The sequence below is a fragment of the Microcaecilia unicolor genome, chromosome 2, assembly GCF_901765095.1.
Source record: "Microcaecilia unicolor chromosome 2, aMicUni1.1, whole genome shotgun sequence".
Classification (NCBI taxonomy): Eukaryota; Metazoa; Chordata; class Amphibia; order Gymnophiona; family Siphonopidae; genus Microcaecilia; species Microcaecilia unicolor.
In genome coordinates this window covers 240,674,237-240,690,554 of record NC_044032.1, presented here as the reverse complement: position 1 = coordinate 240,690,554, position 16,318 = coordinate 240,674,237, and the positions used below count along the sequence as shown (strand labels likewise).

At 42.3% G+C, this 16,318-nt stretch overlaps 1 protein-coding gene across 2 annotated transcripts in view; it reads right to left on the bottom strand.

Annotated features, from left to right (window-relative positions):
- Positions 1–16,318, bottom strand: part of LOC115463383 (COBW domain-containing protein 1-like) — a 79,674-nt gene that overhangs the window by 29,506 nt on the left and 33,850 nt on the right. For both annotated transcript variants that reach the window (XM_030193835.1, XM_030193834.1), the window contains exons 6-8: positions 9,547–9,606; positions 7,755–7,792; positions 1,780–1,826 (exon numbers count right to left, since the gene is read on the bottom strand). In XM_030193835.1, coding sequence (XP_030049695.1) covers positions 1,780–1,826; positions 7,755–7,792; positions 9,547–9,606 — 145 coding nt within the window. The remainder of the gene's footprint in view (positions 1–1,779; positions 1,827–7,754; positions 7,793–9,546; positions 9,607–16,318) is intronic.

The following is a 16,318-nucleotide window of genomic DNA, read 5'->3' as shown; positions in this document are numbered from 1 at the left end:
TTAGATTCGGTACCCCCGATTAGCTCTCCTGTCTAACTATTCCGTATTCCCCCTTTAGAGTTCTTCGTTCAATAAATGATCATCAACTGTTTTTCCCAAGCCCTAAGCTCGCTTACCTAGAGTCCAATCGACATTGTGCCTTCTTTTTTTTCTTTCACCCCACATCTGGAAAAATCTGCCCTTTTCCCTCCATAGTGAACCCTCCCTGAAAACGTGGCTTTTTGAACAAGCTTTTGGCGAGACAGCCCGATTGGACTTTTCAGCTTGAGGTGGTTTATTTTACTCTCCCTGTTGTGTGTTCTCCTTATTTCTCTGTTGGTATGGTATGAATGTTTATCTTTCCTGTCATTATTTGAGTACCTTTCTTTTCTAATATAAACTGCAGATTATACACCACTCTGCTCTGCCTTGGCAGCTAGAGCAGTCTAGCAAATTTTAATATACTATAAAGTACCTTTTTGTTGTTATAGGTGAGTGAAGTCCTGCTTCTAATAGCATTCTGGATGTCCATTTTATGCACGTAATTCAACAAGCAGCACATGACCACTTGAGGTCGGGTAGCCATGTTCTGTCTCTGCCCAAGCTTATGGGCATGCTCCACTTGAACATGTCCCAAGTATTCAGGCAAGCGCGTCCTTGGTAAACCAAGCCTCCAGGAAGCCAATTAATTCCTTACCTTCAACAGACTCAAGTAAACCTACCAGCCTTAAGTTGTTACGCCACAAACTATTTTTAGGTTATCCAACTTCTCTTCGTAATTGGCCGCAGTGTTTAGTAATTTTGCCTGCCGGTCATTCAAAGCCTTAACCGGTCCTCCAAATCACTGGTTCACTGTTGGTATTGAGTAAAGTCTCTGTTAAGTGTTTCCCAGTGTTCCTGCATCTTCTCTAACTTATGATCAATGGGGGACAGGCAACTATCAAAGAGTGGCTCGACTGCTGTGGTGACCTCCGCCACCACCTCCATGATCCAAACCATCCTCATGGGAGATGCAGCCAGCTGGAGGGAGCCGCCATCTTGTCTTCTCCAGGCTTAATGCGGTCCCTCTCTTTGTGGAGATATTTGGACGCCATCCATGCAAGCAGTGAGTTAGAAAGGTGCCCACTGGACTCCACAGATATTCCCCCATCAATTTTAACAATTAGCGCCGCAAGGTTTTATATAAGCGAGGGGGTTTAAGAGGAGGCAGCCAGAGAGTGATACTCAGTGATTGCTCCTGAGCATGGCGTCACCGGAAGTCCAAATATTCACACATTTTAATGTGCATTATTTTACTATATGTTCACAGAGAATAAGTCAATTTACCTAAGTATGTAGCTCATTACCTATTTTGGTCAAAGTTTATGTTGACATTTGTGATAGCTGAACGACTTAAAAGCACCAGTAATGCACAAAATAATGTAATGTGCGTAACAGTGCATTCAACATACATTATTGCTATACCGAACATCAACACACTTTAACACAAAGGCCTCTTGATGTGTAATTATCTGATACCATAAATTTTTTTTGTGTGTTACATTTGTACCCCCGCGCTTTCCCACTCATGGCAGGCTCAATGCGGCTTACATGGGGCAATGGAGAGTTAAGTGACTTGCCCAGAGTCACAAGGATAATCAAAACCACCATGACAGCAAGTCAAATATCCAGAGTTAACAGCGGTTTTCATATTTTTGAAATGTGCTAATAAAATGGAACTAAAAAGATGAAGAAATGCATAGAACCTGTATTATATATTACTGACAATACTGCTGTCCACCATCTCTAACAATACTGTACCGTGTTGCCTCATTGATAAGCCCATCAGGTTTCACTTCTGTCAGATGCTGAGGAAAGAGCAAAAAAGAAAAAAATATTCTTCAGACCAGGCAACGTATCAAATAGAAAGACAACACCAAAATCACAACATTTACAAATCATTATAAAAAAAAAACCCACATGCTTTGACTCATTCTATTTGCAATGAAACTGCAATCACTTGGGTATTTTCATATATATTGGGGGTAATTTTACAAGGCGGCACCTAATTTATTCCTCTTTTAAAAAGACAGCATAAGTGTCTATGGGCCTTTATAAACAGGCACCAGAACTAGCCTATTCCAAAGAAGTTATAATAACCTTGTGTGTGCATTCTAGCCATGGATGAACTGTCTTTCATAAAATATGTATGTGCATTGCAATTCTGCCTACTCTCTGCACCAGGGTACACCTATGTATGAAGTGTGTTTAAGTATGTGCAGTGTTGTAAGGCACATGCACTTATATGGATACACAAATTTATAAGAGCATTTTTCCGCAGATATTTCAGTGATTCATGTAAATATAAAATATTTAATCTATGTTAATCAACTGTCTGAAACTTGCTCTCCCCCCCCCCCCCCCCCCCCCCACATGTGGCTAAAAATCTACATGGTGTTACTTGGCCCACAAGTGACTCATACCCACTGCTCGCACCAGCCATGAGTCTTCCCTCTGATGCAACTTCCTATTTCCGCATAGGCGGGATCAAGTCAGAGGGAAGGCTCAAGGCCGGTACGAGCAGCAGGTATGAGTCACTGCTCTCTGCTAGCAAAGAAATGAAAGCTTTCAAAGATACAGAGGGGCGGGGAGAGTTAAGAGACACCCGACCACCTGGGTGGGGAAGGGGGAGGGAGAGATGCCAGGTGGGGAGGCAGGGTTTTTGCGCCCACCCACTTTGGCTCAGGCCCATCCAAAATTGGATGTCTGGCTACACCCCTGAGGCTAGCCAACCATTCACAAGAATTACAGGGAATCCAAGATACCTGTTTATATTGTTATGATGATTTTGTCCTTTTTGGAGGGATGCTAAGGAAAACCTTTTAAAAATATTTCTGTTATTTTCACGCTTTCTGGACTATGTGAACTCTCTTCATGTATTTCAATGTTGTGTGGTATATAGATGGATAAACAAATAAATAGAAGGTTGACCTTATGGCACACAGACAGACAAAGAACAAGGAAAGATATCTTCATCTTTTGAGTACAAGTGCCAGGGACTATCCCTGATAGTAGGACTATAAAAATCATTTCCATTCATGTCTGGAATGGACTTAGGAAGTCCTGAGGGTGACTGACATTATAATTGAAAACAGTATTTATCTACCTAACTGAACTCATATCCCAGGGGTGTACTTAGTATCAAATTGTCATCACTGGACCCTTATTTTCAATAAATCATTTTCTTTCTTGGACCAATCATTGTGTAAATGCCAAGTTCCAACCCTAAAGGCTTAGAAAGATAGTGATCCCCCTTATTGGAATTAGCTTGAAGCTACACTTGGGGGAAAGGAGTATTGGATCACAGGAGTTCCTCAGTTATCCTGCTCCATCGATGCAGGGACACGTGAGGCAGTTACATTTGAAATTAAGGAGATCAAGTCACACATTTAGAAAATCCTTGATCCACCTCTCTCAACCTTTCAAATACAACACACACACAGTAACATAGTAAATGACGGCATATAAAGACCTGCATGGTCCATCCAGTCTGCCCAACACGGCGGCGGCGAGAACTGTACCCACCACTCCATGCAGAATACACTCCTCCATGTCCCATTCAAAACGCAAAGTCATCCAAGCCTTGTTCTGATTCGATCCTCCTTCTGCACAGGGATCCTCCCTGTCCATCTCATGAACCTCAAAATTCCACCACTGTTTTTGTCTCCACTACCTACCCTGGACTTCCAACACCCTCTTCATGAAAAAGTATTTCCTCATGTTACTCCCAAGTCCACCACCCTGCAAACGTATAATAACGGAATACATGAAAGTAACCCTCACTGATTGGTGTGCACTTATTTGTTTTGCTTTTTAGTTATTAAGAGGACAATATTCAGTGTGATTTAAGCAGGCAAGAGAGACTCCTGCCTGCCTAGATCACCCTGAGTGGGCCAGCCACTGATATTCAGTGATATTTAACTGGGCAGTGCCACTGAATATCGGTTCTGATCATCCAGATGAGATCTGAGCAGTGCTGGGGCAGTCCAGGGGGTGGAGTCATGGAGAAGCTGGCAATTATGCAGGCAAAGGTCATATTCAGTGCATAGCTAAGTGACCAGACAGGACCACACTAAAGGCTAACCCCCTAGTAGTAATACCACAAGACCACCACTAGGGGTCAGCACTGCAATTTGAACCAGGAGCCAGATGGGGCAGAAGTGAAAAGGGACTGCTCCTGCACCATCACCCCACTAGACTACTAGGGTCCTAAGGGTGCCTAGAGGATCTTTGGGGAGGGTGGGGGTTAGAGGAACAGACAGATCCATAAGTGTCTTATACATTTCCTGGTAGAATACTGGTTGGGATCCACATAGGTTCTGGTGGCCAGCACATACCTAGTCATGCCCAAATATTCAATGCAGGTGTCTTGACATAGCTCAGGCATGCTGGAAGCTGAATACTAACCAGTACATTTTTTTAAAATGGAAATAGTTTCTGGATTAATTCTATATTCAATAATAGGGTTTAAGGAAGGGGATACTAAGCTTCCAACCTTTCCTCCTTAACTCCCTGTGATAGAATTTGTGAGTATTAAATGCTTTCAGGTGCAGAGATTTAGAAGGATGCTGTGAGCCTGGGCATCAGGTCCTACTGTTCTAGCCTTTCATTTGTTCAGAATTGAAAGGTGAGTATTTCAGATTGCTGGTTAGCTGCCATATCAGTTATTACTTCGACTTTGCTGGCATGTGACAGTCTTTCAAGGACACCTGTGATGACCGAGGTGAACTGAGCTCTCTGGAGTATGATCTCCCCTTACACTGTGGCCCTTCGTGTTAGTGTTGCTGGTCACACTAAATTTAGAGATCCTAGAGTGACAAGCATTCACCAAGATCAATCTTGCAAAAGCAAAGCAAATCTTCTGCCTAAAAGCAAAACCTGTTTTTCTCTAACTAAGAAAGGCTGAAGGATTCTATTTTTATCCTGACTACATATCAGTTTTAAAGAGGTTTTTTACTTTAATAAATGCTTACAGTTTTCACTGAGCTGTCAGTGAGGCATTTAGTCATATGGAGACAATTCTATAACTTGTTGTTCAGCATGCCTAAATAGAGGCACCGCTTAAGTGTCATGACTGGTGCAGACCCCGGATATTCAATGCCAGGCCGTTTCCAGTGACTGGCATTGAATATCCTTCTTTTTTTGGCCAGCTCAAATTTAACTGGCTAAGTCAATATTCAACACTAGCTGATCAAGTTTATAGCGGGCAAAGATAGGACTGCTAGTTAGATTATCCAATTTGGCCACTAAACTTAGCTGGACAGTATTTGAATATTTGCGGACAGCTGGCTATATTGCGAGATATAGCCTGTTAGCAGCTATGCGCTAAGTGCTAATATTCAGCAGAGATAACCAGCTATCTCATGTTGAATATTAGCGCTTAGCAATGTGAATATCATAAGTACATAAGTACATAAGTAGTGCCATACTGGGAAAGACCAAAGGTCCATCTAGCCCAGCATCCTGTCACCGACAGTGGCCAATCCAGGTCAAGGGCACCTGGCACGCTCCCCAAACGTAAAAACATTCCAGACAAGTTATACCTAAAAATGAGGAATTTTTCCAGTCCATTTAATAGCGGTCTATGGACTTGTCCTTTAGGAATCTATCTAACCCCTTTTTAAACTCCGTCAAGCTAACCGCCCGTACCACGTTCTCCGGCAATGAATTCCAGAGTCTAATTACACGTTGGGTGAAGAAAAATTATCGCAACAGATAGTAGCAGTATCATATTGAGGTTTGGGAATGGAACAGACAAACTGCTTCCAGTTTTTGATCATAGAAGGTACGTAATGTCCATTCCTTTGCTCCTTTACTAGAGAGAGCCACAAAGTTATCCCCTAAATGTAAAGGCCACATACACATTTCACAGTGAAATTATTTCTTTACTTCCAATTTTCTCGATATCTTATGTACCTTAATTGTAATAATACTCTGTTCTTCTCATTCCGTTAATGGTAATTGCCATTACGGCATAATGTAAGCCACATTGAGCCTGCAAAGAGGTGGGAAAATGTGGGATACAAATGCAGCAAATAAATAAATAAATAAACTGCTATTTAACCGGACAGGAGCCGTTCCTGGCCAGTTAAACAGCACTGAATATCGGCCAGAAAATCTATAGCAGCATTTGTGTGCAAAGATGCTGTTATAGAATACTAGTATAAAGCTGGATTAGCATGCCTAATATTAGGCATGACCATTTACGCCAGGTCAACGGCAGGTATAAATCGGTGAACTTAAGTGCGCCATGCACAATGTTTAACTTATAGTATTCTATAAGTTGCAATGCTACGTTAGAGACACACCCTTGCCACTCCTATGCTCCACCCATGTATACAACCAAAAACAGAAAAACAGCAACCCTTTTAGCCATGCAAACAAAACTGTCACAACAAGGGTGACAGCAGATGATGTAAAACCTTCACTTTATTAAACATCCAGGACTTGACACGAGCTGTGTTTCGACCCACAGAAGCCTTCTTCAGGAGTCACTTAAATTGAATGTGTATTGATGAAACTACACAAGTACTGGTATATTCAATGTCTGAATCAAGGGTTAGTCTTTGTAAACTGTCTATGAAAGCGCCTCCAAAATCGCTTGGACTCAGATAAGTACTAACTTACAGACCACAGCTAAGATGGTGGCCGGTTTTATAACTCCAAAGAATCATACTCACTCAGTTGCATGGACCAGTCACCTACCATTGGCTGTAGTCAAAGAAAGACTGTCTCTTTGCTGGTAGGAGAGCATAAACCTAGGCGTCTGGAGTGGTTTTGTGGGATTATTATTATCATTAGGATTTATTTACCACCTTTTTGAAGAAATTCACCCAAGGCAGTGTACAGCAAGAATAAGGGATGATAAATTATAAATAAGAAGTTGAAAAAGTCTGTGTCTGATGACAAAATAACTATCCAGAAATTTAAGAAGAACACAGATCAAATTTGTCACGGAAGATGCATCAAGTTTGTTATACTTGATTGTACAATGTTAAATAGAAATAAAAATATTAGAAATTAAAACATATGTACCTTTCCAAATCCCTTCCCAGGAATGCTTCCCCCTTACAGTGGGTAAAAGAGCATTATGCAGATAATTCTACCTGGATATCAGGCAGAAACCTTTATAAAAGCAAATTTCTTTGGGTAAAATCATTGTTTTACCCAAAGAAATTGTTTTGAAAATGTTTCCCTAAATGCAAGTAAAAGTATAGGCACTTTTCAACCTGTGTGGTCAGTTATACATCTTGGACATTACATCTATCAAATACAGTCACACCACCAGAAAAAATCTAAATCATTATTGTAATAAAATAATTTAACACCAGAAATCCTTACAAGAATATAGAGGCTACAAGCCCCTCCCACCCCTGACAAAAAAATAAAGTCACTATTTTGTGTCACTTTTTTGCCTGACTGCACATTTGTTCGTTTTCCAGTATGTTATTGGTAACCCAAGATACTCAGACTAATATGAGTAGTTGTTCAGTCAGCAGTACAAAACTAGTATTACTATTTCAGAGGACAAATTTCATCATCATAACACTGACCACAGAAGGGAAAAGGATGGTTATACCTACTGAAACCCACACACTGTACTTCTGTATTTTTACACCCTACATTGTCAGCACCTAGGACAGGTAACCATCTCCTATACTGGGGTGATGATGGCATCCAACTGCCTAAGGTCTCTGTCAATAGTTACTATTCATAAATGGGCATTTGCCTCCTACCTGCAGGCCATACTTTGCATCCACAACAGATATAATGCCTGTAAATAAAATACAGACACAGTTCAGGAGAATGCACTTGAAACAAGCTTCAAAGAAAGCAGAATATTAGCCTTTATAATAAATGTAACAACAAAAAACTGGGAGACAACCGGATTTGTCAGAAGGCAGAAGTTTATACATTAATGAGTTGGGTGATTTAACCTGTCCTTGGCCTGGATTGGCCGCTGTCGTGGACAGGATGCTGGGCTTGATGGACCCTTGGTCTTTTCCCAGTATGGCATTACTTATGTACTTATGTCAAACACCACAAAAATAAGAGGACACTCTATGAAACTAATGACCAGAAGGCTGAAAACAAACTACAGAAAGTTTTTCTTCATACAACATATTATTAAACTGTGAAATCTGTAGCCAAAGGATATGGTCAACAGGACTAACCCAGTGGGATTCAGAAGAGGCTTGGCAAAGTTCTTGGAAGAAACTTCATTAAAAATTCATAGCCAGGTAGACTGGGGAGAGACACTGAAAATAAACTAGGAGAAACAGATGTACTTTTTGGGATCTGCTGGGTACTTGTGAGTTGGATTGGCCACTGTTGAAGACAGGATGCTGGGCACAATAGACCTCATGTTCTTAACCTGTCATCAAGCCAAAATCATATGGGTTCCCAGCCAAATTCAGCTAAAGAGGCAGTGTGCTGTACTGAATGTGGATTACAAATTCCTCCTCTTTGAGGAGCTCATTAACCACTGGGCCATATCTTCAGATTCTGTGCCATTTTAGCCATGCTGATGCGTCCTCTTTCAAAAATCAACCTGGCAGCCATATTCTGCAATAGTTGTAACCGTTTTTGAAGCTTAATTAAGATATTACAATATAATTAATTACAATGGTCCAGTTGTGGAAGAAAGATTGCCCGAACTAAAGCCCTAAAAGTTACTTTGTTGTAGTGACCCTGTAGTGAAATCAGACGGTAAGAGTATGGGTAATGGAATTTGATATATCACCTTTCTACGGTACAATCAAAGTGGTTTACACTTATTATGCAGGTACTTTCTCTGTCCTTAGTGGGCTCACAATTTGGTTTTGTAACTGGGGAAATGGAGGGTTAAGTGACTTCCCAGAGAAACTCAGATGGCCTGTGGGAGGGCATCATTCCCCATCGAATGATCCAAGTTGAATTCCTGGCTCAGGCACCTGCTCATTTATTTGGATTTTGATGAGAACACTGATTGATACTGTACCAGGCCTCTCAGGAGGGAGCATTAGAAGCACAGAACAGAGTCTAAAGTAAGCAAATGGTTATCACAGCTCCATCAAAAACACAAAACATTCATCAACTATCACATTATAGTGCTTCCAGCATTTTTAGTCTGTGTAAATACTATGCTAGCTGTCCTGATCTCATTTGAATAAATGTTTACTTCAAATGGTTTTTATACTAGTTATCAATCCCTTTGGAACAAAAGAGCAAAAGACTCTAACACTGCAATCCATTTCCACTAAAGGAAATAAGATGAACCCTATACCTAAGATCAATCAACGTAAGTAAAGTTTAACATTTTGCAAACCCAAAAAGTGTAAGCAGTTTGCAGAATGCTAAGGATGACCATACACTTCCACATCCATGCAGGACATGCTACGCCAGTCTGTTTTTATAGCACTGCATGTAGGAAGATGTAGCCCTGAGCTAAATGGGCCATCCTACACAAATATCACCAAGACTTCCAAGCCATCGGAACTAAAATAATGATAAAAATAATGATGTGACAACACACAAGCATCTCCTTACCATCCAGATATATGTCACTTCCTAATTCAGCATCAACCCAAAACATGGAGGCCACAGCACCTATGAACATATGAAAAGGGTAGGAAGTTAAAAAAGGAAACAGTGGAACATGATGAGGAGAAAAACTGCTGACAACACCCATCTACAGTCACTCTTAGGCAGATGATCAAAAGCCCTGCGCTGTTCCAAACAGCGCTCTAAAAATAGTGCTGGAACAGCGCGGGGCATTATTACACCTATGATCAGAGATAATGACGTGCAAATTTAAAGCACACAATTATCTCTGATCATGGGGTAGAAGTGCGGAAGAATTGTGCCTGAGCATGCGCTCAGCACAATCCTCCCGCACTTGTTTGACAGGTCTGGGCTGTGAAGCCCCACTCAGTGCATACCAGGATACATTGGGCAGGGCTGGGCACTGCCATTTTGTAGGCGGCGGCATCAAAGGAAGGGGAGGGAGGCAGGCTACCTCCCTCCTCCAACTCAAGGTAAGGGGTGGTGGGGGTAGAGGGATTGACACTGGACCACCAGGGACCCCTTGTTAATGTTAGGGGGGGGAGCTGGAGACCCACCGGATCTCCAGCCCTCCCTGAACTGTGTCGGGGGGGGGGGGGTCCGGTGGACCTCCAGCCCCCTTGTTGCTGGGGGGGGGGGGGGTCGGTCACCCACTGGGCCACCAGGGACTTTGTACATATGCTGAGGGGAGTTGGGGGGGGGCTGAAGACCCACCGGATCTCCAGCCCTCCTTGAACCTGGGGGGGGTCGTTGGGGGGGGGACCAGAGGTCCGCTGGACCTCCAGCCCCTTGCCACTGGGGGGGGTCTTTGGTTGGGGGGGTTTGCTTCATTGGGGGGGAATGGGGGCCTGCTAGCATGCAAAGGCATGCTGGACAGGGCTCACCATTCCTCCTCAATGGTCTTCAAACCCTAACGCCAGTTCGGAGCTGGCAGCCCATGCATGTATAGGTGCTGATGACTCAAATATGGTGCTGTGCACTGCAGAACTTGGCAGAAGGGAAGTCTGGCCACTTTTAGAGGAGGTCCTCAACTGGCAATGCTTGGAAATCCCCACCAGCTACAGCAACAATCAGGGTGTTAAATATTCTGGGGCCCAGGTAAGAAAAAAAAAAAGAGGGGGGGGCCCTCCTGATCCCCTCTCTTCCCTATCTCCCCTCCAATCTCCTGGCTGCCATTACTATAACACCAACAGATAATCACCAAATACAAAACAAGGGATCACAAAAATTGAACTGGGACCCTCAAGAAGTTAAACTTGCCATGTACTGCAACACTAGAGAAATAGAAACAGAAGTGCATTCCTTTTACTAGTGAACACAATACAAAGACATTTGCTATGTACATTTCCCAAAGCTAACATATTCCATTTAATATATTCAAAATAAAAATGCTTTTTTCTACCTTCATTGTCTGGACATTTTATTTTCCCATCATGTTGGTTCCAGTTTCTCTTTTCTGCTTTCCTGTCTGTCTTTTGCTAATTCTCCTTCAAGCGGCTGCTGTCCATATGTATTTTCTCCTCTCTCCTGTCTTGTTCCGTTTCCTCACTACACCTATCTTTGACATATTGATCTTTCCTTTTTAGCTCTTTCCTCTCTTTTTCTTTACTGCCTCTCTGTTCCCTCAAATTTCACTCTCTTTCTCATCCCTCTCCTTTTTACTTTTCAGCTACCTATCAAATTCCATCTCCTTCTCTCACCCATTACCCATCTCACTCCTTCCTCCAGCCTTCCATTCCCTTTCATCTTTAATCAACTCCGCATACCATATTTCTACCCCCTGTAATCACTATCCTCCTTTCATTTAATTCCTTGTCAATCCACCTACCCAGTTTGGCCTCTCCTACATAGTTTCACCATTTCCAGCATCTTCCTCCCTACACTCTTATAGCCAAGCCACCTGCTCCCTCTTTCTCCCCTCCACATCCTTGGAGTGGAGGAGTAGCCTAGAGGAGTAGCCGGTTAGTGCAGCAGACTTTGATCCTGGGGAACTGGGTTCGATTCCCACTGCAGCTCCTTGTGACTGTGGGCAAGTCACTTAACCCTCCATTGCCCCAGGTACAAAATAAGTACCTGTATATATGTAAACCGCTTTGAATGTAGTTGCGAAATACCACAAGAAAGGCGGTATATCAAGTCCCATTTCCCCTTCCCCCTGATATCTCCCTGTCCCTTCCACTCCCCCTCAGCATCTTCCTGTCCCTTTCCTCCTGCCCCCTCCTCCATGATCCAGCATTTCTCCCTCTCTCTTCCTGCCCCCCAATTGTCCAGGATCTTCCCCTCACTCCTTTCCCTGGATCCAACATCTTCCTCTTTCTCCCTTCCCTTTTCTCACTTCCCCGTCCTGCAAATCTCTCTCCCTTCCTCTCTTCCACCCCAGTCCAACCTCTCTTCCCTCCTCCCTTTTTCCCATTGTCCATATCTCTCTCCCTTTCTTTTGTGTCCCAAGTCCAACATCTTTCTTCCTCCACCCCTCTCATACAGCCTCTCCCTTCCTTCCTCCCTCACTCCCACCTCCATGTCCAACACTTCTCCTTCTCTCTCCCTGTGCATCTCTGCCTCCCCTCCACCCTCATCACTCCTATGTCTAACATGTCTCCCTATCCTACCTCCAAATCCATGCAACATTTCTCCCTCCCACTCCAGTCCCAGAAACTCTCCCTCTCTCTAACCCCACACCCCATGCAGCATCTCTCCATTCCTCCATATCCAACAATTAACCCGCTCTTCCCTCCCACATGTGCAGCACTTCATTCCTTCCCATCCCTCCCTTCCATCCTCATGCATTTCTCTACAGCACCTCTTTCCTTTCCTTCCCTCCAGCCTCATAGCGATTCTCACATGCTGGCTGCGGCTAACCCAGAAGCCTTCCTTCTCTGAAGTGTTCTGCACTGGTAAAAAAAAAAAAGGAATTTGCGTCGAATGGGGGCGGTGGTACACAGCAGAAGAGGGGAGGCTTCCAGGTTAGCGGCGGGCAGCGTGTCAGAATCGCTGCAGCTGCTGGCAGTAACCCTTTGACAGAAATATTAGTGAGTGAGTGAAGGGAGGGAGGGAGGGAGATGCTGGACTGCAGGAGCCTCTGGAGCCCAGCCTGCTCCTTCTATGCCGGTGCTTGCAAGAATACAGAGCCACTGGGTTGGCTCAGGCCCAACCGTGGCTACGCCCTTGCTTCACTTCTCAAAACAGCAGATTTGTCATGCTGAATGCCAGTGGTGAAAACATAAAATAAAAGAAAAACATTATGTAAAGCCCAGCAGCATTATTACTCTTCTCGGCTAAAAAGAACTAATTTACCAACTTAATTCAGAATGCTACTAATTCCAATAAACAGCTGTTTTCAGTTTTCCCACTGCTCACGCAACCGCCTCAGCCTTTAGATGAAGGTATCACTCCTTCAGCGAATGCTTTAGCCCAATTTTTTTCATTTAAAAATAACTTTACTTCAGTCATCATTTCCTGCTGTACATAGTGACTTCTTTTAACCTTCCCTTGTTTGAGGCAATTTTTCAATGTTTAGCATGAAAGCATATTACTACCTGCATATTAGACCCAATTCCATTTTCTTAGATTAGATCATCCACACTTGGCCTTTTGTCGTTGGTTCATCAAATAGTTACCCGTACTTTTGTAGATCGTTCATCCCTGATTCGTTGAAAATGGTTATAATTTGTCCTCTTATCAAGAGCTCAAGCTCTGATTCTTCAGTTCCAACCAATTACAGACCAGTTTCCAACCTCCCATTCTTTGCTAACATCACTGAACACATAATCATTTTACAACTTCAAAATTCATTTAGAATCGGTTCTTGCTTTACACCCTTTTCAGTCCGGTTTTAGAACCGGATACAGTACCAAGACCGTTTTAATATCTCTGCTTAGCTAGATCTACAGCAAGCTTGACAGTGGACTAATTGCTCTCACAGTGTCACTAGATCTGTCTGATGCTTTTGATGCCATTAACCACAAACGTCTGTTAGACAGGTTAGCTTCTATTGGGGTATCTGGTACTGTTTATAAATTGGTTTCCTTTGTTTCTTCATAATTGCACATTCAAAGTACCTAAGTTAGATGTGTTTGGATTCTTATCCCTTTTATTGTGGAGTCCCTCAAGGATCCATTTTGTCCCCAACCTTTTTTAAATCTTTTTCTCAGCCCCTTGGCATCTGTAATACAGTCTTATGGTCTCAGTATGTATTTTTATGCAGATGACATTTTGATCATTCATTACATTTCCAATACAACCCCAGATCTTGGCCCACTTCAACAATGTTTGGATAAGGTTTCTAAGTGTCTTGGAGGCAAAAAAAAAAAAAAACCACCCAAACAAATTATAGTAATAACACAAAGGGACTGTTAGATCATCAAGGATTAAAAAAGGCACTCAGGAATGGCCAGGACCATAGCAAAGAGACTGAATGAATTCTTTGCCTCAGTCTTTACTGAAGAAGACGTAAGAGATCTACCTGTACCAGAGATAGTTTTCAAGGGTGATGATCCAGAGGAACTGAAAGAATTCTCAGTGAACCTGAAAGATGTAATTAGCCAAATCACAAATTAAAGAGTAATAAATCAACTGGACTGGATGGTATACACCCCCAGGGTACTGAAAAATCTCAAATATGAAAATGCAGATGTGCTGCTACTGATCTGTAACCTGTCATTAAAATAATCCATAGTACCTGAATATTGGAGGGCGGCCAATGTAACGCCTATTTTTAAAAAGGGATCCAGTGATGATCCGGGAAACTAGACCAGTAAATCTGATGTCAGTGCCGAGAAAAATAATGGAAACTATTATAAAGAATAAAATCACTGAACACAGAAAAACATGGCTTAATGGGACAGAGTCAACATGGATTCACCAATTTGTTTAATTTCTTTGAATGTGTGAATAAACATGTAGATAAAGGAGAGCCAGCTGATGAAGTGTATCTAGATTTTCAGAAAGTGTTTGACAAAGCCCCTTGTGAGAGACTCCTGAGAACATGAAAAACCCATGGGATAGGAGGCAATGTTCTGTTATGGATTAGGAATTGGTTGATGGATAGAAAACAGAGGGTAAGGTTAAATGGTCAATTCTCTCAGTGGAGGAGGGTGAATAGTGGAGTGCCGCAGTGACCTGTACTGGGACCGATGCTATTTAACATATTTATAAATGATCGGGAAAATGGAACAATGAGTGAGGTGATTAAATCTGCAGATGACACAAAACTATTCAAAGTTGTCAAAACATATGTGAATTGTGAAAATTTGCAAGAAGACCTTAGGAAACTGGAAGACTGGGTATCCAAATGGCAGACGAAATTTAATGTGGACAAATGCAGTGATGCACATTGGGAAGAATAATCCAAATCATTGTTATCTGATGCTAGGTAGTCCACCTTGAGTCAGAACACAAGATAAAGATCTAGGTGTCACTGTAGACAATATGCTGAAATCTTTTACCCAGTGTATGGTGGCCGTCAAAAAATCAAACAGGATGCTAGGAATTATTAGGAAAGGAATAGAAAATAAGACAAAGAAAATTACAATGCCTCTGTATTGCTCCATGGTGCGACCACGACTTGAGTACTGTGTGCAATTCTGGTCGCCGTATCTTAAAGATATAGCAGAATTAGAAAAGGTTCAAAGAAGGGTGACCAAACTAATTAAGGGGATGGAACTCCGCTTTTATGAGGAAAGTCTTAAGAGGTTAGGACTCTTCAGCTTGGAAAAGAGATGGCCGAGGATGATATGATACAAGGTCTACATAATCCTGAGTGGTGTAGAATGGGTAAACGTAAAACTATGTTTTTTTACTCTTTCAAAAAGTACAAAGGCAAGGGGACACTCAAGGAAGTTAGATGGTACTACTTTTAAAGTAAAACAGATAAAATCCAAGGAGTAGGGTAAATTGGCTGTTCCGAAAAACCATTTGAGACGCTCGTTCAAAAGGTGAATCTTACTGACACAATTCAAATAACTCGACACAGCTGCTGCCTTTCAGCGTCAGAACACCTGCTTCAGGAGTCTCACAATGTTTGTTATGCAGATGTAGGTATTATTTCCAAGATCATATGTAGAAGGTCATATGAATAAAATTGGTCCGGGGTAAATGCACGTACATGAAAACTCCTGTCAGCAAAAAAACCAACAGGAGGAAATATTTTTTCACTCAACGAATAGTTTAGCTCTGGAACTCATTGCCAGACAATGTGGTATCAGCGGTTTGCATATCTGGATTTTAAAAAGGTTTGGACAAGTTCCTGGAGGAAAAATTCATAGTCTGTTATTGAGACAGACGTGGGGAAAGCCACTGCTTGTCCCTGGGATCAGTAGCATGAATCTTGCTATTATTTGGGATTCTGACAGGTACTTGTGACCTGAATTGGCTACTGCTGGAAACAGGATACTGGGCTAGATAGACCATTGGTCTGACCCAGTATGGCTATTCTTATGTTCTTAATTGGCTATGAATTCATCGTTTAATTTTGAATCCTCAAATTCCACAGCCTGCTGGATCACAGGTCATGCCTCCATTCCTTCTGTTACCCCTATGCTTTTTGGTTCACTCATCCAGCCAGTAGATAAAATTTAGATATCTAGGTGTAATATTAGATTCAAAACTAGCTTTATCATCCCAGATATCCTCAGTTCTTAAATCCAGCTTTCTAGCACTTTGCAAACTGAGATTGAGTCATAGTTACATAGATGAAAACAATATCATGCTTTTATAGGCTCCTGTATTGACTACTGTAACTCAGTCTATCCTGGTATCT